Raw genomic sequence first — 25,392 nt, forward strand, 5'->3', positions numbered from 1 at the left:
TGCAAGAGCGATGAAATGAGTGGGGTCTCCTTAGATGTTACATCACTCAGTTCTTCATCTTAGACCAGGCCTTCTGTGCCCACAGTTCAAGGAAATGTAAACAAAATGATCAGACCTAAATCGTGCATGTATTTTAATCCTCAAAACGGCATATTGTTAGCTTAATACAATCCTGTTCCATGAGGTCAAATTAAACCATACATCACAGCTTTCCAAATGAACACAAGTTTTCATAGTAAGTCTGGTACTTTTTGTACTGGTCGCTTTGCTTTTGTTCCCTGTTAGTGACCAGCGATGGTCTTTTAAGTTATTAAGCTTCCCTTTAAGTGGCCTGTCTGGATGACATCATTACTTTGTTGTCATATCTCAGCTCTTTGAGGTCTTTTTCCCTACTCATTTTGGTTTTGTAATGGGTCAGAGCTATGGCTGTGCTCAGTAGATTCAGGTCTGTTGGCAACAACTCAGTGTTACTTTTAGAAATGTAAATTTTTCATGATGTATTTTTTGTTACTTGAGGGCAGAAATAGAAGAAACAAGAACTCAGTCTGCTGGTTCCTTCCTCCCAATGCCAACAGCTGTGGCTGGGACAGGGGCCAGGACACAATTCAGGTCTTCCCCGTGAATGGCAGGAATCCACACTATTTGAGTCATCACCACTCTGTTTACACAAGAGTTAGAACTGGGTATCAAACCCAAGCACACGTCTATGGGATGGGACAAGCCCTAGACAAACACACTTCAGCCAGTGAGGGTTTGAGAGGAAGGTTTTGTTATTTTAGTTCTGTTGTCTTTTTATTTGTGCATTACAATGGTGCTGATTTGGGTTCTTAGAAAAAAAATTTTCAAAGAAAGCTCACTGTATCCAGTTTTAGTAAATATAAATGTCAACAAAATTTTCATTTTTAAGTACATTCACATTATAAACTATCAGTAGACCACTCCGTATCAATTTTTAAAAAAATCTTACCTAAAACAGATATAGTCAAGTATAGATTTAAGAATTTCTTACTGGGCAATAATTTTGGGGTAATCTTTCCAAAGTGTTAACACAATTTATCTAGCACTTTAAATTGTCGAGAATTTCTCACACAGTAGAATACTGGCTGCCATAGCCTGGGAAGAGATGGATGGGGAAAGGTTATTTAATGCAGTTATAGTTAGATAAAATATGTTCTCATGCTCCCTACCATATACATGTTCAAAACAGGAAAAAAGTTGTTGAATCTCTTCACTATAAAGAAATAATAAATGTTGAGAACATGTGTTTGAACATTTTACAAGATGAATACATGTATTAAAATATCATGGTTTCCCATAAATATTTGCAATGTCAGTTTTTTTAAACAGTCATTGCCTTTGCAATATACCTGGTTTGGCAGCTATCATCACTGTTATTTTAGGTAGAAAATAATTCACTCAAAACAAATTGGTTACATGTCTGCTGTATCAAATTAACTAAAAGCAAGCAGATATTGGAATATAGAAGGAATATTTCATATCCACTTAAACGTCAAATAAAAATTTTAATCTTTTTGCATTGTTCAAAATATTAATCGTGTCATTATCTCGTAAGACAACTTTACCAAGGAAAAATTCCTAGTCTTGGTTTTAATAAAGGCACACCAGTGAGCTGTATCATGCATGCCCATGCGGCCACATGAGGAACAGCTCCTGCTGCTCTGTCATTACACAGGTAGTTGGTCTCTTTAGCTAAAGCCTGGACTCTAACATTTGTTTCATGCGTATTGGGTTCTATGCTGTCACTTGGCAGGAGGCTCTATTCCCTTGAGTCTGCTATGTTCATTGGTCAGAATAAATTCCAGCATCTGAAACCAATTCCATTAATCACAGAAGCTTGAATAAGTAAGATAATACAAAGGCAGAAATCTCTAGTGAATGGTGAACACTGTATGTATGCTACAGTGATACAAGACATCTTAGATATCAGAGTTCAAAATACAAGAAACTATCAGAAAGGGTAAAGTCTCACAACATGAAATACTTTATTCCAGGAAAAAGATGTAAGTAGTGTATTACTCATTCTTAATAACGTTATTTGAATTTAGATAAATTTCCAAGTGAAGCCACATTTTTAAATTTCCTTTTTTACAAGGAATTTGATTTGCCACACAGAATGTAAGAGGTGGGGGACATTTCACTACTGGACTATTATCAATACATTATAAAATTTGGTGCTAGAACAAAAATTCCTAATTCAACTAGTTAAAAATCACTTTATCGATAAGTAGATTATACATCGAGCCAAAGTATAAAATTTGTAAGCTGTTCCAAGTAATCAGGAGCTGTATTCCCTTTGAAAAACATGACACACCCATTTTCATTACAGACACTGAAACGACAGACGGATCTGTGTGATGGTCTTTCTAATTCTAATTGAATAATATATATTGTCATAGTTTATTCGTATATCACACAGTTCTTACACTTCATCATTGCTCTCTTCCCCCTAGTTAGGGCTGGAGGAGCGCACTGAGACAGAATTGGCCTCTGAGCAAGTTACCTCAAGTCTTAAAATTCAAATTGTAATTCTAAAATTACAATTGTATCAACAAATAACATTGTATCAACAAATAACACTGACTACACCTATCATATCTTACACTTTGAAACATAACAGCATTATTGATGCAGCAGCGTATACTTTTATTCCACTGTAATAATTTCCCAAATCTATGCGTTAAAAAGTCAACAGAAACTTACTCACACTGCCATATGAGCTTTTTATGCAGCCTGAAACATACAAGTTTGTTTTTTCTCTTGTATTAGTGCTTTTTGACTTTCACAAATGGATATTTGAATATTTTATACACTTTGCTAAACCATATTTTTGAGAAGCAAAATTTTACAGTTGTTATGAAAGCCAGACTTGTCTTTCTGCAACACACCTTCAGTTGGGAGTGTGGCATACATCTGATTCTGACTATGAAGCTGGAAGGCTCTTCTTTCACATTGGTAAATCAAGTGCATAATATCAAATAGGATGTGTTCAAATGTATATACACTGAAGACGGTCACAATCCACTCTGTGAAATAACTTCTGGGGAGAGCTACCAAGAGATACAGCATCCTCATGATAAATCAACAATCTCTTCAGAATTAATTCTTATAGAGGCAGTTTTGATTATGTTGATCCAAGTAATGCAGTGATGGCAGATTGGGCAAAGGCGAAGTTTTACTTTTACTCTCCCCAAATGCTGTCTCACTTGATTTCGGAGGGCTTGGAAACACCCAAGAATTATCTTCTAGAGAACTTCTGCTGTAAGAGTTGGGTTCCTGAAAGTTTGTACCATCATTAGGAATGGATCTGTCATTATCTGTCCATGATTGCAGAAGTGCTTTCTCTGATAAAATCTTTGTATCTCCTGGAAAAGGGGGAGATGTACTTTGACAGACAGCTCTGCTAGTTGGTGAGAGAGGGGCGTGTCTTTTGTATGATGCAGTAAAATTTGTCAAGTGGAGTTTTGTGCTGTCCTTCCCAAAGTCTTCAGTGCAGGCTGTTGGGCCATAGGCTAAAAAACAACGAATAGGTTAATGTCAGTTTTCACTACATTTGTGATCATAAAATACTCTAACACTTCACTAATTTGTCTAAGCCCCACTGCAAGCACAGGGGTGCCATGACTGCGGGATAAATGATCATCTCAGGTATGATCCTTAACAGTTATTTGCCTACAATGTGAGGTTAAGTCTCACTTTTCCTTTTCTGTAATATAATTGCAGTAATCCTGTCCTGTAAGTTATTCAAAGATGCAGAACTGTGTATTTTTACAAGTTCAAAACTGGCAGCTAAAATACAACATCCTCTTCTTGGCTCATAAAATGGCTAGAAAAGGCTAAAAGACTATTTTTAGGTGTCAGTGAACACTAAGGATGTTAATTTTGAAAAAATTTTAAATATACACTTCAGCTTATTGAAACATTTGTCTACAGGTGATTCAAAAATTATTTCTAGAAAAGTAATTTTCAATTAGTGAGAACAAATCCAGTTTTAACAGTTTTATGCACAAAGCAGTTTAAAAAAATTGTAACATAAGCCTATTTTTTTTTTTTTTACAAAACACACATATAATAGGCACATGTAAATTATACATGGCCATAATACAGGTCAAGTTAAAAAAAATTGCATACATAATGGCTTAGAAAAAAAAAGACTGCTTTAAAGCCACACCCAGAATAAGTGTATGTTATCATCAAGGATTCATCCTAACACAATCTAAGGTAAAAAGAAATGTATCCTTGAGCTAAGCAAAGTGCAACTAAAGCTTGACCATATCAAAATCACATGGGACAGGGAGTAGAGCAGACGGAGAAGAACTGGGAACAATGATGCTCAATTTCTGGCAAAATGCTGATTCAATCTCATCTCTACTTGTCAAAGCAGTGAATTCTGTAGTAAGAAGTGGTTACCTTTAGCCTACCATTGTTCTAAGAAATGTGCTAGGACATTTAAGGACCACAGCATAAAATAAATCATTAGCAGGAACTAAAGGATGACCACCGGTAGGTCATCTTACTATGCCAAGAGCATTGTCCTTTCATCAAGCTATATTTGTTACATAAACAATCATATTGAAAATTTACTTTTTAAAATTAACTGACTTAAAGTTTTATTCCTATCTTTAGCTTATACTCTTCTTATACATAATCTTGACCACTGGAAAACCAAAGGGCAACGCGAACCACCACCTGAGCTTGCCTTGTTGACACACTATTTGTGCCTAGTTCTAAGTATTCCATTCTTCAGAGACAGGCTTCAGGCTTCCACTGTGCAATATTTCCACCACATTTCCTTGTGCTCTAAGTTTGGAATACAAATAATTTTATGTGTCTTTTTTTCAAGAAATCACATTTCTTTAAAAAAATTTCAAAGCATTCAAACTTATAATATGCAATTCTAAAGAAGTAAACCATTTATATTATACCAAATACACACAGATTTTCCTGTAAGGTAAAGAGCTTTGGTGAAAGCATCTACTCTTAGCTAACACAAAAGCCAACAGTTTGCCTAATTAGGCAAGCAGTTAGGTATAAAAGGCAAAGTAGTCAAAATTTCAGTTTAGTTTAAAAAAGACACAGGGAAAGCACTTAGACACTCCTCTGGTAAGTATCTTTTGCAGTTTTTATAAATTTTTGTCACTAACAATCAAATTTTTTTCCCTTTCTGATAAACTGAGAAAGCTACATCTTTGTTGTACTCTGTAGCAATATAATGAAAAAAGGTTCATGGTGTCTTTTTTTTTTCCCCTTAAAGATATGAAGTAGTTGTGGTAAAAGGTCAACTAGAACAAACTTAACACCTCAGCCTTATACTCATAAGCAACACTTGGCTGAGAAAAGCCACAAGGGGAAAAGAATACAGTAGTGAAGAAAAAAACACATCAGCAACACCTTTATGTGTGAAGTTGACCAGTATGAGACTGAAGCCAGAGCAGAAAACGGGTGGACTGTGAACTAAATGTACTTCGGCTTATCAAACTTAGCTGATGAAATTCTGATAAGAAACACTGCGCTGCTCCCTGAGCATCTGGGCTGCATTCGTGCCTTACCTTTCCTGGCTGCAGCGGGGGCTTTCAGCTTCCTCAGCAGCTCAGCTTGTACCTGAGTCACCAGGTACAGATTCGTCATTTCTCTCTTCAGTTCCCAGTATGCGTGCTGCATATTGTCACTGAAATAAAAATTTTTTCTAGTTTTTCGTTTTCATGGATAAAAGGGAATTAAGCAGATCTATTCTTTGGCTCAGTCTGGATAGATAACAGTTGGAGAATTTTTAAGACAGATATTAGAGTGAAAAGATCTAAGAATAACACTGTCCTAATTTCTAGCAATTAAGTATAATCCATTAAAAGGATTAAAATGAAAGGAAACATTCTAACCGGCGAGTTTCTCACAGGTCTCTTATGAAAATTACAATGCTGTAATGTTGAGGGATGTTAGCATAATTAGTAGGTAGTAAGGATTCTGCTCTTCATTTGCAAGTCTGGTCAAGAATCACGTTATATTCATTCATATATGGATTCTAAATTTCTACTGTTGATATTTGACATCGTAAACTGAAATGATGTATCAATTGCTGAGTGTATCCCATCCACATTAAGCTTTAGGTTTCGTGAATTACATTCTTTATGTTTGACTGGGCTGTCGCATATTGTTGGTTCTAAACCAACGTGACATGACAGCACGAGACAGGAAGAGCCAGATGATTTCCTGATAAGGAAAAAGAAGCTAGGGAAGGATTACATGAAACAGAAGCAACAAAACTTCAAAAATACATCTCAGGGTTTACAATGAAAGGTGTTTTACCTGAACTGCTAGAGACACTACTTAGTTACTTTACAGCAAATTTCCTGTTTTATTCTCTACTAAACATTATTTGGATATTTTTAATTTTTTTTCTTCAGATCCTTTACTGCCAACTGGATAACTAAAATGTTCAGTATATTCTCCTTTGTTGTACAGGAATATCTGAAGCATTAAATGTAAGAACAACTGTTCTGGTCAGCCAGCCATTACTGCCTCTGTAAGAGACTGCTGTACGCATAGTAGTACAGAAAGCAAACCAAACATGCCCCCGTTTTTGTCTAACTATAAACAAGATTCAAAGGGTAGCACTCTTGAAATTTAAAGGTAACATCCCAATAACAAGCAACAGATAGATTCCAAAATAATTATTCTGAATTATGTGAGATTGTCCTTCTGGTCAAAGTATCACCATTCCACTCAGATTATAATTCTTTTATATTAAGCAGCGGGATGAACTTTACCCTGCTTTAAAAAAAATATCTATTTCCTTCCAGTCTGTTCAGTTATTAACCTACTATGGTGCATTAAACTCACACAGATTTTTGCAGGTTTCTGGTAGGTGTAAAAATAACACACCAAAATTAGCTAGCCACTTTTACTTCACCATGAAACATTCAGGATGTTTGCCATAATGAAAGTTCCACATGGGAACCTGTCCGAAGCATGAGGACAGTTGCTGGCTGGTTCCTTGGAGCAACTCTGGGCATTCAGTGTGCGTACCAGAGAATACCTCACATTATACAGCCGTCAGCAGAAATACTGTACCTAGGCTACTAGGTGTAGTCATGGTATGATAGCTAAGAACAGTTTATTAATGAGGCAAGACAGTGAATCATTACCTGGTTTATATGAAATAAAAGCCAAAACCAATGGTACTGTTTGGTTACTGAAATACCACATAGATCTAATCATTAAAAACAGTGACACATGCAAAATAAACAATTATATGAAAATACAGCGTCTTTAACACATTTTTCAATTCAAGACTTAAATAATAAGTTAGGCTGAAACTATGTCATCAAGTTTAACAAATACGTAATCTCTGCATCTTACTCTTAATTTCAGCTGCACTGAAAACAAGGTATAAAATGTAAAATTATTACTAAGTACAGTTCTCCCTCTTGTGGATAGAAAAGTCATGGCAGTTACTGTTAGCTACTTCACAGTGAATACTAAAGGACTGTGGTGTTGAAGTGCATAGAGAGAATATAATTCTAGGACCAGAACCATAATGTGGAAGGTGAAGCCTCCGCCTGCAGTGCCAGCATCCCACATGGGCACAGGTGTGTGTCCTTGCTGCTCCCGCTCTAATGGCCTGGGAAAACAGTGAGGATGGCTCGAAGCCCTTGGGCACCCACACCTATGTGGGAGAACTGAGGCAGCTCCTGGCTCCCAGCTGCACGTCAGCTCTGGTCATTGTGGCCATCTGGGGAGAGAATCAGTGCAGGCAAGACCTCTGATTTCCCTTCTCTTTGTACCTCTGCCTTTCAAACAAAAAAGCAATCTTTTTCTAAAGAATTTGATCTACTTGAACAAAATATTTAAACTAAAGTGAGACTGGAAAGGCAGGTTGTCCTCCCTCCAATTTCCAATGAACCCTGTTTATCTAATATTTTTGAGATTACACATAGATTGCACATGTACCCGAGTTCCGAATTATTTTTGGTTTCAATGATGCAGAAGCAAAATGCCAATTTTATATATGTCTATAAAGAATATTAATAGTACTTGAATAATGAAATTCAACACTAAAGTGCTCCAAAGGGGAATTTTATAAAGTACAATGATATAAAAATGGCTGTGCTTCAAAGAGGTGTTAGGCCCTTCAACCACAATCGCACACTGAAGTGGCGAAGTACATAACTTCTTTTTACACGTGATAAAACAGATTCAGGTTTTCATTCCATTTTACTATGCAGCATTTCAGAGATGTCTTTTACCTATTCAATCAACTGACTGAGCACTGCCAATTTGGGGTATACATTTCATATAATCATCATTCATTTAGCAGTTAAAAAATGCTGCCAACGTCATCTCAGCTCCAGTATAACAATTTCACATCTGACCTATGGATGTAATAATACAGCCTGTCTACATCTCCAAGGGCTGCCATGTCCCACTTTCAAAGTAAAACTATGTAAAAGCTGTTTTCTTAACTGACACTATACACTCAGCTCTGAAACACAGAAAGGAAGCGCTTCATCTAAGGGAAATCTGAGTTTCTACTTCAGCAGTGTATCTTTAACATTTGAAAATTACTGACCTATTCTATCTCCCTACTAGGGATGGGGAGCAGATTTTCTCCTAAGGGCCTTTTAGATATTTGTAACACCATCTGTGGGCCATCCAAAAAGTAACTTAAAAACTATCCAGTTATAGGTCAGCTGAATTTCAGGTCCCTCCTGCAACTGCCTTGGACAGGCCAGACATTCCCCCACCTGTGCCAAGGATGAGCTAAAAGGATGAAATATTACTAGCCCAGAACTATAGATTTACAAATGTGATGTACTGTAACTTTGATTCCTTACATGTCTTTAAATGTTCTGAACTGAAAGCCCCATAAGCAATCATTTTACACAGCAAGCCAAAGCAAAGTTACAGCAAACCATACTTGACTTTATGATATGTAATCTATTCTGTTATGTACTATTCTGTTTTATTCATTTAAAAATGCTTATCATTAACTTAAATTTATAATTACCAGAAAAAAACATTAAAAAGTTTGAATAACATTAAAGCTCTTTTATATTTTCTAAACCAAGGCTTTATATGTTAGGATTTTGAGTATTAAAGAATTCAAAACTGGTACTTAGATGCTGCAGTTGTAGCTCCAGTCTGACACTGGGGTCACCTTCCTGGGCCTTGAGCCTCTCTCAGTCCTAGCTCAGACACTCTTCTCTTAGCTGCTAGTTATCTGATGCTTTCAAACAGCTATTCTTTTAAGGATCAAGACAAATTTCCATGGCAGCAATCCAAATTATACAATCCCCGTGAATGCAAGCAGAAACCCCGTTATGTATATATTCTTACTTCCAGTGTGCTATTTATTATAGGCACCTTATTTGAACTAGTCTGAGTCTAATATATTTATCTGTTCCCTGCTTCTTTCACAACTGATTTTGAAGTGATTTATAAAAATGACAAATACAGCAGTTATAGGGGAAAACCCAGATGACAGAAAATTACACTGAGAAATTGTTTACACAGAAAATGTACTCTTTCTCTCTACATATATGTATATACATGCATGTATGTGTGTATATATATGTGTGTATAAATATATTTTAAACAGGGAAAAAGTTCTTTGCTATAAAAACTTGGAGAAAATTCTGGGGATGGCATCATGGCACAGTGGGTTAGGCCACGGCCTGGCATAGCAGCATCCCACGTGAGCACTGGCTCAAGTCCTGGCTGCTCTCTTTTCAGATCCAGCTCCTGACTAAGCTCACCTGGGAAAGCAGAAGATGGTCCAAGTTTTTTTTTTTTTTCTTAATTAGAAAGATTTACAGAGAGAGGGATCTTCCATCTGCCTGAAAGGAAGGAACTGAGCCCATCTGAAGCCAGGACCCAGGACCTTTTTCCAGTCTCCCACACAGGTATAAGGTCCCAAGGTTTTTAGCCATCTTCTACTGCTTTCCCAGACCACAAGCAGGGAGCTGGAAGGGAAGTGGAGCAGGTGGGACACAAGCAGCACCCATATGGGATCCCAGTGGATGCATAACTGCTAGCTAGCACGCTGGGATCACCCACACTTTGCCCCTGCCATACCACAGAGGAGACTTAGAGGGAACTTTTGGCTCCCAGCTCTGGTCTGCCCCAGCCTTGGCTACTGTGACGTTTGGTGAGTGAACCAGCTGATCGAAGATCTTCCTCATTGTGTCTCGCTCTAACTGCCTATCAAATAAATCTTTAAAAAATAAACTATTGCAAACAAAAATAAATAAACTTTTTTAAAAAAGTAGTTTATACAGTAGTGCTGAATAATTATAACAGATATTGCTATATGGGCAGCACACAAACCCTATTATTTATTGGTGGCACTTTATGGAAAACGTTTGCCAACCTCTGATCTAAAAGAATAGCTGTATATAATTTCTTCAAATTGTTTTCCTTAATTTATCATTTCCTTGAAGCAGGTTTTTGATAGGAATAGGCCTATGGCAATTCATTTTATTTATCAAACAATTTTGGAAGCCAATCAACTGAACAGGGTATTGGATGCTAATATTCATCCTAACACAGCAGAAACAATTACCATATTAGAAAACAAAAACAAGAAACCAGCTTGTTACTTAAGCAAAATGATCTGTACTTGAGAGAAAAACAGTGAGGCTGCAGTATGTGACCTGCGCAGCTACTTCTGTTCTCACCACAAGAGGTCAGTGTTTTTGTGGCTGGCATTGATAGTGGATCAACTCGCCATGTGCAGGGTCATCCTACCCGGGTTAGAGTCCTGGCCATTCCACTTCGGGTCAGGATCCCTGCTATAACATCTGGGAAAGCAGGGGGGATGGGCAAATGCATGGGCCCCTGCACCCCTGGGGGAGACCCAGGTGAGCGCCTGCCTTGGGTCAGGCCCAGCCTCGGCCACTGCAGCTGTTACGGGAATGAACCAGGAGAGGGAAGACACTTCTTTCATTCCCTCCCTCCTTCCTTAGTCCCTCTATCTCTGTAACTCTGCCTTCCAAATATATCTTAAAAAAAAAGAGAAAAAAAAATCTCTAAATTCTCTTAAAATTCATACTACCCCAAATAACTGAAGTTGTCTAGGTTTGAGTCAAGACAAAGGGATATTTTTGTATGTTCATAACACTTACTCTCATGTATAAAAATCTGGTTTCACTAACAGAAAATTTTCATAAAGCTAGTTCTTCTCTAACATCTTATGCAAATTATTACTCAATGGTAAGAAATTTTAAGGCATCACAATATGCATTTTTTACCAAATTTCAAGATTACTATCAGTAACAATGCAATGTTTTTTATAGATACATTGTGACCAGGGGTTCCATTTGGTCCCCACAGCGTATGTGCTTGTTTTGTGTTTGAAGTCACGTCCGCAGCCCTGCCCTGCCGTGGAGGAATGCTCCTACCTTGACACGCTGGCTCTCTGCACAGTGCTGCTCTTCAGGCTGTCCTCCTCCGACGGAGCCTGTCATTGGGCAAGAAATCAGCAAGTTACAGTTGGTACAGTCTATTTTCAGGTCTTTATTATCACAGATACATATCATAGTTTTAAGAATATGTCTATAATTGCATAGGGCAAAGTTAGGCTAAATTTTCATGAAATACTTTTAAACCATATAAAATATTTCTAAATCACTTCTAATTCCTTAACACATCTGAATTTTTTTTCCTGCAAAATTAGAATTTTATATTATAGAACCTGAAATCTTACAAGTACATTTCTGAAGGTATTAATCTGAAGTCTTTTAGAATATTCACATTATTATCTATTCCTTGAATGGCTGAATGAATTCCAGCGTGCTCTGTCTCTCAAACACATAGGAGTAATAATATAAGCAAATAATTAAATCAATTAAATAAAGAGGAACGGTAGTTTGACACAACCACAGCCTCTTGGGAAGCCTGCATCCCCAACCCAAGTGCCGGGTTTTGAGTCCTAACACCACTTCACATTGCAGTGCTTCGCAAACGCACATCCGAGCAGGTAACAGGTCCCAGCTCTCCCCGTGGGGACAGGGACCGAGTTCCAGGCTCTTTGCCTCAGACTGCCCTAGCCTGGATGGCACAGGCATCTTGGGAGAAAACCAACAGACAAATCTCTCTTTGCCTTTCAAATAAAATGAAAATAAATAGAGTCTAAAGGAACAAAATGTCATTTTTAAAGTTCTTTGTATCTCTATTTCTATGATTTGCTTGCATATCAACTGAAAGGAAATTTATTCCTTAGCACCATCTAGTGGAAAGAGTAGTAAATTTCAAATCAAAAATTTTAGCCTGTGTCTTACACAAACAGAATCAATCCTTTTCTGAATTACTCTAATCAAGCTGTTCAAACTCACTGAACACACTGCACCTTGAGCACAATCCTAACTTTTACATACATTAATTTAATCTTCATGGGAAAATAACGCCTACCTTCCAGAAGGAAGTTGTAAAGAGCTAAACAACAGTTCTTACACGACAGTTACTGAGCAGAGTCACGACAATGCACTGTGCTGGGTTTTTATGACTCTATGGTCAACACTTTTTATTAAACCATGAAATATCTGCACAGTACGACAAACTATCAAATAATTTCAAGTTGATGGTATATTCAATTAAATTTAGAGTTTCAAATGCAGATTTTCCTTGCAAAGACATCAGTTAAAAAGATGCCTCTTGTGACTATGGCAACTAGGCTTTGGAACAGAATCCTGATGGCTTTGAAAAAACTGAAATGTGGCCAAAGTTCAGAGCTGGGAAAATCAACTGCAGAAGGCAGACTGGAGAAAAAAGGGAGAGTTCTAACAGAAGTTAACTAATTTTCAGCATTTCCTTATCAGGGCTGAAAGGTCTGAAGAGACTTCCCATTGCCTAGTTCAGAGAAATCTACTTGTCTAAGACCAAGGTAGCCTGCTGTAAAATTCTTAATACTTGACTCACTCTTACCTTCTGATAAGAACTGTAATTTACAGAAGTGTCACTTCTATCTAAAGACACCTGGACTTCAGTCAGAAGGGGAAACAGTTCCTCCTTTAGGCGGTGACAACCCGGAGAAACATGGACTAGAAAGCACAGCTCCTTACCAGTGCTGGAATACACTGGTGGGGAAAACAGCAGTCTTTCTCAAAAGCAAAGTTATATCATTCTGTGATAAGGCTTAAAGGTAACAGGTAATTTAAATTAGAAGAAAGATTAAAGGAGGAGGATAAGTTTTTCAGCAAATGTGAGTATTCCCTAAGTAGCCCCAATTTATGTTAGCAGTTTACTAGTCGTAAATTCCATGTAACATGAAACAGAATATTGGATGTCAATTCCCTCTTCCGTAGTACCGTCTGCTTAGCCTTCTGTAGTTCAGTTCTGAGATCAGTGCATTCTTTCCTCATCAGCTCCAGTTCTTTTTCCAAACCGTGGATTTTCAGGTCACAGTTCATCTTCTCCACCTCCCAGTTTGATGGAGGATTTAAATTCCTCATCACTACAACAGGGATGGACAGACACTGTTAGCTGCGTCATCTACACTGACTGCAATTCTAACAATCCTAGTAGAATGCAGGTAAAAGAAAAATTAAACATAAAACATATGTAATCATTACATTTTTAAATCCAGGAAGTACTTTTAAATTTCTATACTAATAAAAATAAGAATTCCACCAATCTTGCTGAATATATTAAGCACTCTATTATTCCTTTCCATTTAAGGTACAAATTTGTCAATCTCCAATTTTAAAATATATTGATAAAACAAGCATAAGCTAAAAATGTAGGTAGATTAATACTGTTTTGCAAGCATAAAGATTAGACAGTGATAAAATATGAAACCAAGATCCAACTAATTCTGGTCTTTTCAGAGTATATAAATTCTAACATGCCTGGAACATTGTGTCAATTTGTATCATTTTTTTCCCATAACTATTCCACTGTAAAATTCAACAAACCTGGATACTGCTTTAAGCTGCAGACAGTACCTTAGTATCTTAATTTATCAAGAAGCCCAATTCCACTACTATAAAAAAAATACTCTATTTCCTAAAAGAAGACCTCTGAGAGAACTAACTTTCTACCCCAGCATCTCATTTGCACCTTTTCATGACGTTCAGAAAAAAAAACCATCAAATTGTCTTTAGGAAAAGTAACATTTACAACTAAGGAAAAGTTAAAAAGAATTTGATATTACGTAAAAGCAAAAAAAAAAATTAACATGAGCCCAAACATTAAAAAAAAAAAAAAGGCCTTAGCATACAGATATAGAAAACTGATACTGGGCATAACATGTAATGGAAAAGCATATTATTTTAGTGTTACTGTTTATGACAAGTAAGTAGCATACCCTGCTGAGTTTCCACTTCCGTTCTTAGCTGGAGGAGTTCTACTTCTTTAGACTGCAGTTGTTCATTCAATACTTTCAGAGATTCAGAATTGTCTTTATTCTAATTAAGCAGGGAAAATGTCAAATTACATTCAATCAAATCCACAGGCTTATATCTTACTTTTGAAGTAGATACTGAAAAAACTACTTTAAAGGCAAGGTGAGAAAACGAATTCTTTCAAAGGAATCCCTTTTTCTAGCTTGGGACACTCTCATTCACCGCCTTACCATTTGTTAAGCACAGTAACTGATTCTACCATGCCGTAATTTTCCAAAATAAGTTAGTGGTATTAGAAGGATTTTACATTCTAAACAGTACCATATACTAAGTATTTATACTCAACTTCATTTCTAATTTTAGACCTCTTGAAGGAGAAAAATTATTTGCAACATACAGACACCCCTCTTTCAAAGTCAACTTACCATTTTATCCAATTGGTTCTTCAAATTATCTCTGTCAATGCAGACCTCTCGATAGGCATGATAGGCCTTATTCACTTGTTCTCGTCCCACGCAACTTGTCTCTTCATCACATCGAGCTCCTAGAAGCTAATGGGAAGAAATTGGAAGAGAAAGCTTCAGAACTATTCCTACAGTAAAAAACAAGCAAGCAAGAGAACCAGTCTTTTCATGGGCTCACACATTATTTCAACCGGTTATTCAAGCATTAAGACTGGACTATAATTAAATGAGCATTTCATTTGCACTCAATTACTCTTCGCTGATTAAGAAAGCAAGAGTGTAGTTATCTTTAAAAGCTTTCTATTCTAGTCACTATTTTATACTTCATAGTGTCTGTTTGATAACACGTCAGTCCTTCATCCTACAACACAGTACAACATCCTTCTGAAACCGCAGTTTTCCCAGTCAGTCATAATTCATTTCCAATGTGAGAAAGTATCAAAGCACACCTTACTTTTTAAAGAGCACTCATATTAGTTCACGTAATTTTACACATTATTTCATAATAAGCATTGCTGGGATAGGAGGTCACATGCCAACCAAAACTTTGCAGTGTTAACCGTACTCGAAATGCAACGTGGGATCTTGCAGTACCGGCAAGTTCCAGGATGGACGAGCGCCACAGCAGTTACATGCTCACTTAGCCGTCAGTACCATAGTTCAGAAAACTCATAGAATGCAAAGAAATGACAACTTTCACAACTGACTCCCCTCAAGAAATCAAACTCTAATGAACTCATTTCATCATTTTTTATGGGACAATTTATTTCCTTGGCCGTCAAGAATCTATCTTCTTCACTGCTTGTCAGAAAACTGTTGTTTATAAAATGTGAATACACTAAAGTGATGTGAAAAAAATGAAACATTAAAACTCAAAATAGGGTGCGGTGCGACAGCCTACTGGCTAAAGTCCTAGCCCTGCATTTGGGCGCCAGTTCTAATCCTGGCGGCCCTGCTTTCCATCCAGCTCCCTGCTTGTGGCCTGGAAAAGCAGTCAAGGAAAGCCCAGAGCCTAGGGATGCTACACCCATGTGGGAGACCCCGAAGAAGCTCTTGGCTCCTGGCTTCGGATTGGCTCAGCTCTGGCCACTGACAAACATGACTGAGAAGGACTACACAATACACAAAGCCAACTAGATTTGATGACTTACACTGTATAATATTTAGGAGTGAAAGCATGCCACATGAAGAGATTAAAAAGGAAAAGAATTTATCAGCTAAAACTACGTATATTAAAGAACAAAGAAAGTTGAAGAAATTAGATTCTGCTGCTTGTTATGATTATTAGAATATTATTCCAGAAGTTTTCTCCTTTTATACTTAACTGTCTTCACTAATTTTTTGTGCTAATTTGAAAATTCTAAATAAAATACATAAATTATGTAAGGCAATCTGAAAAAAGCAGGAAGGAAAATATATGGAATATAATTCTTTCAAGTTTCATTCTACAAAATTCACCAAGCACATGGTAATAAAACACAGCACGACTGTAATACCCAGGGTTTTGAGATTAACAGTGAATTATTCCCGGAAATTTAGTTACAACCAGGGAAGACAACACAGAAAAGTATTTGAAATATCAAATAATTCTTATTCCATAAAGCACAAAGAAGGCAGAAGCCAAAATTACCTTTTCTTCCAAAAACCTTATTCTTTTCTTCAACAAAGAGTTCTCCTTCTCCGAATCTTTGAGTCGTTTTTTAATATCTTCATATGCAGTGACAAGGGCGAAATGGGAAGCAACAGATTCATCTCCGGAATATATCGAGCCTGGAGTCATGGGGTCTCTTCTCTGGGCTTTTTCATGATTCAGTATGCAGATATCATCTTCTACAAGTGCATCCATGGCAGCTATTTCCAAGGAAAAGAAAACACCAGCGTCTCATTGAATAAATGAATAGTAAAAAGGTTACATGAATATTGAGACTATGCTTTAAAATTCCTATTCCTGGAGCCCACATCGTGGCACAGTGAGTTCAACTGCTGCCTGTGACAGTGACGTCTAACTTGGGTCTCACTGCACCACTTGGGCTCAGCTCCCTGCTCATGCACCTGGGAGAGCAGCAGGGGACGGCTTCAGTGTTCGGGTCTCTCGCTGTCCTGCAGCGGTGGACTTGATGCACAGAGTAGATAGTAACAGATGGAAACTGAGGCAGAGGGAATGAAGTTACCGAAGGATGACATGCAGCAACTCGATCACAGAACCTCGGTTTCACTTTGCATGCCTTCCTCCAAAGCTTCAGATTTCCCTTCTTGTGTTGGTCAGTGCGTCTACAGTTCGTTTGCTTTATTTCAAACATGAACATTAATACGCTAGCATTTTTGCTTCGATATTTAAGTCTGTCTTCTATGATTACACAGTTGCTTTTCTGAGTTAATAACTAGAAACTTACCAATGTGTATATTGCCAATTCCGAGTGGGTGAAACATGCCATCCATTCAAATCTCAACACCATTTTAAAATTTTCTAACCATGCAGTACTGCTCTTATCCTTCTGGTAGAAACTTTCACAATTCATCAAGAAAAGTCCAATATCTATAGTATCTATATATACAACCTATAGTATGGCAGATTCTTCTTTTATCATTTGTTTTTTGATGATGTTTACGTAGTTGATCAGGGTTGGAAGGATTGAGAGTTAGGGAAAAATGAGTGTAATCATTGCTTCCTGAATGTTCTTTCTCTTCTTCCCGTTTCTGGGGGGAGCAAGGAGATAAGGCGAAAAACCACACCCAGCCTCCCAACCACCCCAGAACCTGGGGATGGGGAATGGCCACCTGATAACCCCCAGGGTGCTGCCGTGGGACACACTGAGGGTTCTGCCCAGGTGGTTGCAATAGTTCTGAAATGCTGTCGATCTCACTGATCCAAGGATGAAGAAGCAGCTCCAATGTCCATAGGCTGACGCAGCTGACCTTAAGAGTCTCCATTTGCCCAGATGTTTGCTGTCCTCATTTGGCAGGGGTAGCTGTCCAAATCATTCTGTTCTCCTTCCTCCGCTATGGACCAGATATGCTCTGCAAGTACCAATGGGCTGCCATATTCCCCATGTCATCAGGGCCTATTGTTCACTGCTCAGTCTTTTCCAGTGAGGGCTAATGCTTGCAGGTGGGCCCAAGGATCCAGGCCAGGCACCCCAGGTCCTGCTGGGCACCCCAACCCTCAGCGCTCACATACCCAGGTCCTACAGTATCTCCCACCCTTGGGGCTCACAGACCCTGCTGGTGCCCCCCAACCCCTGGGGCTCATGCACCTGGCACACACTGCATAAGCAGACCCAAGGAGCTGGGCCAAGTGTCCTGGGCTCCGATGGCTCTCCACCCCTGCCTGGGGCTCCCAGATCCGCCCATGTGGGTGATCTAGATGAAGATGCAGGCTCTTGGCTCCGGCCCATTGCAGTGCTGCCCCTGTAGGCACTGGGAGAAAACTATCTGAAGGAAGATTTCTCTTTTCCCCCTTTGCCTCTGTAAGTCTAGCTTCCCAACTAATAAATAAAAAGATCTATTTTTATCGGAAAGGTCAAGTTACAAAGATAAGGACAGACAAAAAGATCTTCTAGCCACTGGGTCACTCCCCAAATGGCCACAATGTCCAGAGGTGAGCTGATCTGAACGGGAATTGGCATAGCCGGGACATGAACCAGCACCCATATGGGATTCCAGCTCCTGCAAGGTGAGGATTTATCCATTAAGCCATTGCATCGGCATGAAAGTAAATAAGCCTTACAAAATCAAAGTATGTGAATCACACACACATAAGTACAATCAAAGGAACCACCTATCATATGCTAAACATGTAAAAGTATTATTTAATTATTCCAATTCAGAACAAGTAGATAGATAATTATGCTAAGCCCATTTCATAGATGAGAAAACAATCTGAACAACTCAGGCAGCTTAGCCAAAGCAGATGCTTAGTGCGCAGCAAACGCACCCTGAAGTATGATTATTTCTCCCTCCCAAATCAAGTTTTCATTAAATCTTAAATTTACCAAGAAATACCAAATTAGGAAGGGTTTACTAAATACTTTAGACAGAACAAGGTACACTGATGACAGTGCCACATTTTACAGAGTATCTTTAAAAAAAAATAAGTAATCAGACTGGCTTACACATTTGTATTTATCATCCTTGTTTTGTAAGCCATCAAAAAGTTGTATATGTATGTATATATGGTCTCTAAATATAAAAGCCATCATTTGTAATTTTACGCTACTGCTCTGTACATTTATACTTGTTCTATATATGACAAACATGACTTGGCAATGCACTAAGAACAGCAAAAAAAATTATCCTATGTGTCTCCATTCTCTCCTATCCTGCAGGAATCGGGGGTTCTCTGAAGTGAACCTGACATTTCTCTCTTGCACATTTTATAATCATAATGTTTTACTGTTGAAACTTGGTCGTAGTAAGTGGCAGTGAAGGTTGTTAATGACCATGCCTGTCAGGAGCTCAGTGTGCTTGCTGTTCTTGGATGTCCCTTTCTTTACGCAATTTCCATTCTCTCCCTCTCCACGCCTTCAGGAATTCCGCGGATAGCTATGTTTGTTTATCTGGTGATGTCCCATGGACACTGTTTTGAGGTTTTTGTTTTTCAACGTGTTTTTCTTTTTTTGACGTGTTTTTATCTTCTATTTTGGATATTCTTTCTTCCTCAAGCCTGTTGAGGTTTCCCGTTGTATTTTCTGTATGGCACTGAATTCTTCATTCCCGATACTTTCATTTATCTTTGAAGTCTCAATCTTCCAGCAAAAATGTTAATATGTATCCTGTCTGAATTTATTTATATCAAGAATCTGTTTCTGTTTGCTTGAGTAACGCTGGAACCTTCTTTTCCCATTCATTTTCAGGGGTTTCGTCAATAACCTTCATATTCACTTTGTAATACTGTGAAATTGCGTTCCTTATGGGGAGTTCATAATGTCTTCCTTGTTCTGCTTTCTTGTATTTCTGCATTTGTTTCAAGGTATTTCTGGAGGCACTTGTTTTCTCCTATTTCTGAACTGTGCCTTTCTGGCTTGGTGTAATGACTGCTCCTTCAGTGATCTCCATAGGTGTCTGCCAGGTGCGAGCAGTGGACTCTGGTCAGTGCTTAAGTGTGGGTGAGAGTCCAGGTTTACACCCAAGCTGGACATGGTGCACATTCTCTCTCGTCAGCCTGTTGTTAGTGGAATCACAGCTCACCTCTCTCTTGAGGCTGATCAACACTTGACCTTAGCCCACAATGGTTCCAACAGCCCACCCAGGCCAGCAAATGCCACACACTACTGCACAGCCACAGAATTCTCCGTCACACGAAGCCCTTCTCAGCCGGCCGTCTTGCCCTGACCGTGGGGAGCAGCAGGATTCCCAGCACCAGCTTCCTCAGAACGCTCTGCCCTTTTGCTGCTGTGCCTCTGCTTGAGGCTTGGCGGGTGTGCGCTTACTGCACAGTCCCTGCCAGGCCACCGTCCCCGATGCTGCCACTGAAGAACAGATTTACCCTTCAGACAGAACCACCTCGTCACACAGGCTCACACAGAGCTGGAGCTGCACAATAGTTGCAAAAAAACATTCTTAAACACCTTAGAATAAACATAATCAAGGATGCCGGGATTTCTAAGATGAAAATTATAAAATATTGAAGAACACAAGAAAACAAAACATGGAAAAACCTTCCATGTTTGTGGATTGGTAGAATACTATAAAAATGCCCACAGTACCTAAAACAATTTACAGTTCAACGCTATCCTGTTCAAAATACCTGCACTATCCTTCTTCGATGTAGCAACGATGCTCAAACTCACATACAAACACAAGAGACCCCAAATAACTCGAGCAATCTTAAACAACAAAAATAATCCTTGGGGGCATCATAACGCGGACTTCAAAAACAGCTTGGTGCTGAGACATACGTTGAGAAGATCAGTGGAACAGAAGAGAAATCTGAGAAATGAATTCACACATTTATAGCCAACTAACTGTTGACATTAAAGCTAAATGAAATCAATCCAGGAGAAAGGGCAGTCTCTTTAACAAATGGTAGTGGGGAAACTGGATTAACGTGTGCAGAATTATAAAGTAAGATCGATCCCTGCCTTACATAAAAATTAACACTAAATAGATCAAGGATCTATGTTTACAACCTGAAACACCAAGTTACTAGAGGAAAACATCAGAGACACTCTGCAAGACATAGGCAAAGACTTCTCTGTAAGATCCAGAAGCACACACAATCAAAGCAAAAATAAGCAAATGTGATTATATCAAGCTTAAGAGGCTTCTCTGCTGCAAAGGCAACTGTCAATGAAGTAAAGCAGCAGCCAACAGAATGGGAGAAAATACTCACAAACCATGCAATTGACAGAGAATTATCATGCAGGATCTGAATTCAAGAAACCCAACAATAACAAAATCGGTAAAGTATATGAACTGGCGCTTTTCAAAAACTGAAATTCAAATGGTCAACATGCATATGAAAAAGTGCTCAGGATTATTAACCATCAGGCAAAAGTAAATAAGAACCACAATCAGGTTTCATCTAACCTCAGAATGTTTATTGTACAGAAATCAGAAAGCAATAAATGCTGGCAAGGATGTGTGGAAAAAGGTACCTACTCCTGGGAATTTATGCAAATGAAATGAAATCAGCATATGAGTTAACTGTACCCCCACATTTTCAGCAGCTCAGTTTATAACAGCTAAGATCCTGAGTCAACCCACTGCCCATCAACAGCTGACTGGGTAAGAACATGTGGTATACATTTACTGTGGAGTACTATTTATCATAAAGAGGAAGGAAAGTTTGTCATTTGCAGCCAATTGAACACAACTAGAAGCCATATGCTTAGTGGAATAAGTCAGTTCCAAAGTGACAAACACCATTTTTCTCTGATCAGTGATAATACAAAGAGCACAAAAAAATATACCCATAACTGAAAATGGCATTCTGGGTTTTGATTCTTGTTTAGAACCTTTTCTATACGCCTGAGGAAGAGTAGGGTTTGCTTTTAATTTTCTACTTACTACATGTTGTTACCTTTCATAATGGAGTGGTAAGCCTGTAGCTGTGGTACAGTTTCACGGCTCAATGGCTAAATTCTCACCTTGCAAGTGCTGGGATCCCACATGGGAGCCAGTTCATGTGCTGGCTACTCCACGCCCCATCCAGCTCCCTGCTTCTGGCCTGAGAAAGAAGAGGAGAGTGGACAGAAGGTCTTTCTGTCTCTCCTCATCTCTGTAAATCTGTCTTTCCAATAAAAATAAATAAATCTAAGAAAGGAAAAGAAAAAAACCCTGTGATTGAAAATTGAAAGTATTCCATTGTGTTTAAAAAAGAAAAAAAAGCCTTTTCCAGGATATTCCAAGAAGCTGAAGATGCCTTCAGCAGTGTCTGATAAGGTGTGAGCCAAATACTCTAGAACTGTTTACAGTTCTGTTCAGAAATTCTGAGTCCAAGATGGACTGCACAGCAGGTAAGACTCCACCTGAGATGCCCGCATCCTAGACTGCAGTCCGAAGTCTAATTACTGGATCTTTCACTTTCGTTTCCTTTGCTGTTAACGCACAGGCTGGAAGCCAACAGATGATTCCTCAAGCAACTGGGCCCCTATTATGCATTTGGGAGACCATACTGAATTTTGTCCTCCTATCTCTGGCCTGGCCCACTCTCTGCTATTTTGGACATCTGGGCAGCTAAATAGAAGACGGATGAATTTTCTCTTTTTGATGAAAAAGAAATACAAGCTGTTAGGCTTTATGGCAGATCTAAGGAAATCAAAGTCTCTGAGATGCAAGTTCCAATAGGCAACTGAGGTGGTTTGAAGTGCCATTCCAACTTGAGAACTAGTCCTCCAGAGGGAACAATGCTAAACAGCTACTGCGTGATCCACTACAAAATTCTGACTATCATCAGTATTCCTAGAGATGCTGCAGGCATGGGTAATTCTATGAGTACGTTATCACCTACATTTTACAGGAGGACATTTTTAGCACAGAATGTAATCTCATTATTCCATTTCAATAGCATTAGAGGATCACATACGGTACATCTGTAACATAGCTACACAGTCATGAAAACATTTTATATGTCTGGCAAACTTTATTTCTAGAAGTTTACCTATGCATAAAAAGAAAGAGAGAATTAGAAAGGACTCAAGTGAAAAATAGTCACAAGTACTGTTGTTTAGTTCCCGAGAACGATAATGCAGAAAGTTTTCAGATAAGGTGAATGGAAAAGAGAACAGTAAAATTTGAGGGTGGGGGGAAGGAAGCAGATGTGAACATTATTAACCAGAATTAATTTACATTTTAAATGGCAATGCACTACAATCTATCCGAAAGCCCCCTCAAACCCTTCATTCACTGCAAACAACCAGGGTTTGAGACATTAGAAAACTAATTCATCTTTTTCTAGGAAGAGCGTGTTTATTGTCACATTCCACAAACCTGTCACGCGCAATGCCTTTTCCTTTGGAACTAGAACTTACAAAGTTTTAGAAAAGTTAAATACCTTGCCCACAGCTATGCAACATGCCAGTGCTAAAGCAGGGAGGTGAGCACAGATAACCCTTTTTGTGTGTTGTTAACACAACATTGCAGGAGGCCACCTGAAGTGGATGTTGTGTTTCCTAACAAGAATGCAGCCACAGCCAATATCTATAGCAGGAAGAACATGGCCTCGGATTCAGAAAGCAAGAAACCGATACAGAATTTGCCGCCTTGATGATTAGTACACTTCTCTCAATCTAAATTTGCCCACCTGGGTTGGACTGCATCACTAGGATGCCACTTTCTTAACACGTGAAAGCAAAAATTTCAATCCAAACACAGAATTGAAATCTAAACAAATAAAAGTGAATTTATGCTTGTGCTAGGAACTGAAGAAAAGCTACAGCACACACATTAATTTCACTACAAAGATATTATCACCATTACAATTATCAATTAATACTCAAAGAGGTCAACAAATATATCGCTAGTCACTGGCAGTATGTGCCAGGCTCGAGGCTGAACGCAAGTGCACACAGTAGGCTTGCGGGCTGCGCGATGTGGATTCCTGAGTGGAGCTTCCTCAGGGCTTGCATCACTTCTCTATTCCCACAAGGCCGGGACATTTGTGACTGCGGAAGTTGAGCTGAAACATGTAGATAATTAGACTAACATTCCTCTTTCCCTACTCTTGATGAAGCAATGGGGGGGGGGGGGGGGGGGGAGATGGACCGACCAGTTCATAAAGACAGGGTCAAGTGCCTCTTTCGAGACACTGATCCGTGTGTTAGCAATCAAATGCCCCACAGCTCACTGACTGTCCAAAAACGTACCCAGCACCAGACACGCAGTACGGAAAAATGTCACTTTCTCATTTTCATGACCTCCACTGATCCCTTTAGTTCAGAAATTCTTTTCACTGTCAGGGAATCTTAGGGCTGCCAGCACAGGCATGACGCAGTCTAGTGGTTTTCTTCCTGAAAGTAATGATTTAATGCAACTGAACACCCAGGCGAGGGGGCTGAGAGAGCGGGCAGCCAGTGTTTAGCATAACTCTTGCAAACCACACCTTGGTGCCCGCCAACAAGCATTATCCCCACTTGACTGACAGGAAAAATGAGGAAGAGGTTCAACTTCTTGCTCATGTCACATGAGTAAGCAGAAAATTCAGCACTCGGATCCTGGCGTGCTGATCTCGTCCACTGCCATTTCCTGTTTCTCCACGGTTGTGTCTTTAATATTAAAACCCTGTCCTGGCAAACGGCTCGCCATGTACAAGAAACGCTGAACTAACCTATTTCGTAAACCATCGTGCCACGTGCCACCCATTCCTACTTCCAGATTGGCTGGCCAATCCACACGGCTGGAATTTTATGGAGCTGAAATTCCAATGGCGCCTTCAGACCGTGCCCAGTGGAGACGTCTACACTGCAGGAGGCCAGGGTCAAGCACACGTCTGTGTGAACTTCAGCACCAGGCAGCTTGCACACCCAAGGACAGCGGACTTGCTTGTGTGTAGGGCCGAGGGTCTCAGCCTATCTCCAAAGTACTCACTCCATAAAAGTAACCGAAAATCCGGCTCCAGGGGCATGGGAAAAGGGGATGGGCATGTCTATAGTCTAGGAGGGTCTCGGGATCACCGACCCCCCAGCCGCCCCCCGATGTCCCCGTCCTGGATACAGTTCCTTCTTCTCTTGCCTTTTAAAACGGCACCCCAGTGACCCACACAGTAACAATAAACACCTCGAGGAACCCAAACACAGGAGTAAGAGTACAGAGAGAAAACAGGCCCAGAGGTGAGCAGGAGGAGGAGGAGGGCCAGGAGGGGCCGGGCAAAGGGGGTTACAAGGGACAAGGGATGCTCGGGCGTCCTCGGGGGTGGGGGGACCCCGGGCGTCGCCTCTCCGGACGGGGGTCCCCTTGGCCTGGCCCGCACCCCCAGCCCCCGGGCTGGCCCCAGCGAGGCACTCACCCCAAGGGCCGCCGAGTTTCGTTTCCCTAGGTTCTGGGAACCGACAGACAAAACAAACCGGGTCGCCGGGGGGTCACCAGGGGCTTCCGGTTTCCTCGAAGACGGTGTCGCTTCCCCAGCGAAGGCAGCC

The 25,392-nt window shown here is 39.5% G+C and overlaps 1 protein-coding gene across 3 annotated transcripts; it reads right to left on the bottom strand.

Annotated features, from left to right (window-relative positions):
• Positions 1–180: 180 nt before the first annotated feature.
• AZI2 (5-azacytidine induced 2) lies at positions 181–25,385 on the bottom strand. Of its 3 annotated transcripts, none has more exons than XM_040963822.1 (8): positions 25,263–25,385; positions 16,449–16,669; positions 14,780–14,905; positions 14,318–14,417; positions 13,320–13,465; positions 11,415–11,473; positions 5,568–5,686; positions 181–3,530 (listed from the first exon to the last, which is right to left on the bottom strand). In XM_040963822.1, exons 2-8 carry the CDS (start codon positions 16,662–16,664, stop codon positions 3,118–3,120), a joined length of 1,179 nt encoding a protein of 392 aa, XP_040819756.1. In that variant the 5' UTR covers positions 16,665–16,669; positions 25,263–25,385; the 3' UTR covers positions 181–3,117. The 3 variants fall into 3 exon arrangements, with proteins under 3 accessions (XP_040819756.1, XP_040819747.1, XP_040819737.1); XM_040963813.1 differs by lacking the exon at positions 25,263–25,385 and adding an exon at positions 24,585–25,173; XM_040963803.1 differs by lacking the exon at positions 25,263–25,385 and adding an exon at positions 17,212–17,529.
• Positions 25,386–25,392: the final 7 nt, after the last annotated feature.

This window comes from Ochotona curzoniae, unplaced genomic scaffold (genome assembly GCF_017591425.1).
Source record: "Ochotona curzoniae isolate NIBS_2020 unplaced genomic scaffold, NIBS_Ocur_1.0 contig_1302, whole genome shotgun sequence".
Lineage (NCBI taxonomy): Eukaryota > Metazoa > Chordata > Mammalia > Lagomorpha > Ochotonidae > Ochotona > Ochotona curzoniae.

Excerpts from the sequence above, each read along its gene's own strand:
- AZI2 (XM_040963803.1), bottom strand. The coding sequence starts at position 17,257 with ATGGATGGCATGTTTCACCCACTCGGAATTGGCAATATACACATTG. Across the intron at positions 14,906-16,448 it reads TAAGGTTTTTGGAAGAAAAG|CTTCTAGGAGCTCGATGTGA; the intron begins GTAATTTTGGCT and ends TCTTCCCATTAG. Across the intron at positions 5,687-11,414 it reads CAGAGAGCCAGCGTGTCAAG|TGACAATATGCAGCACGCAT; the intron begins GTAGGAGCATTC and ends TTTTTATTTCAG.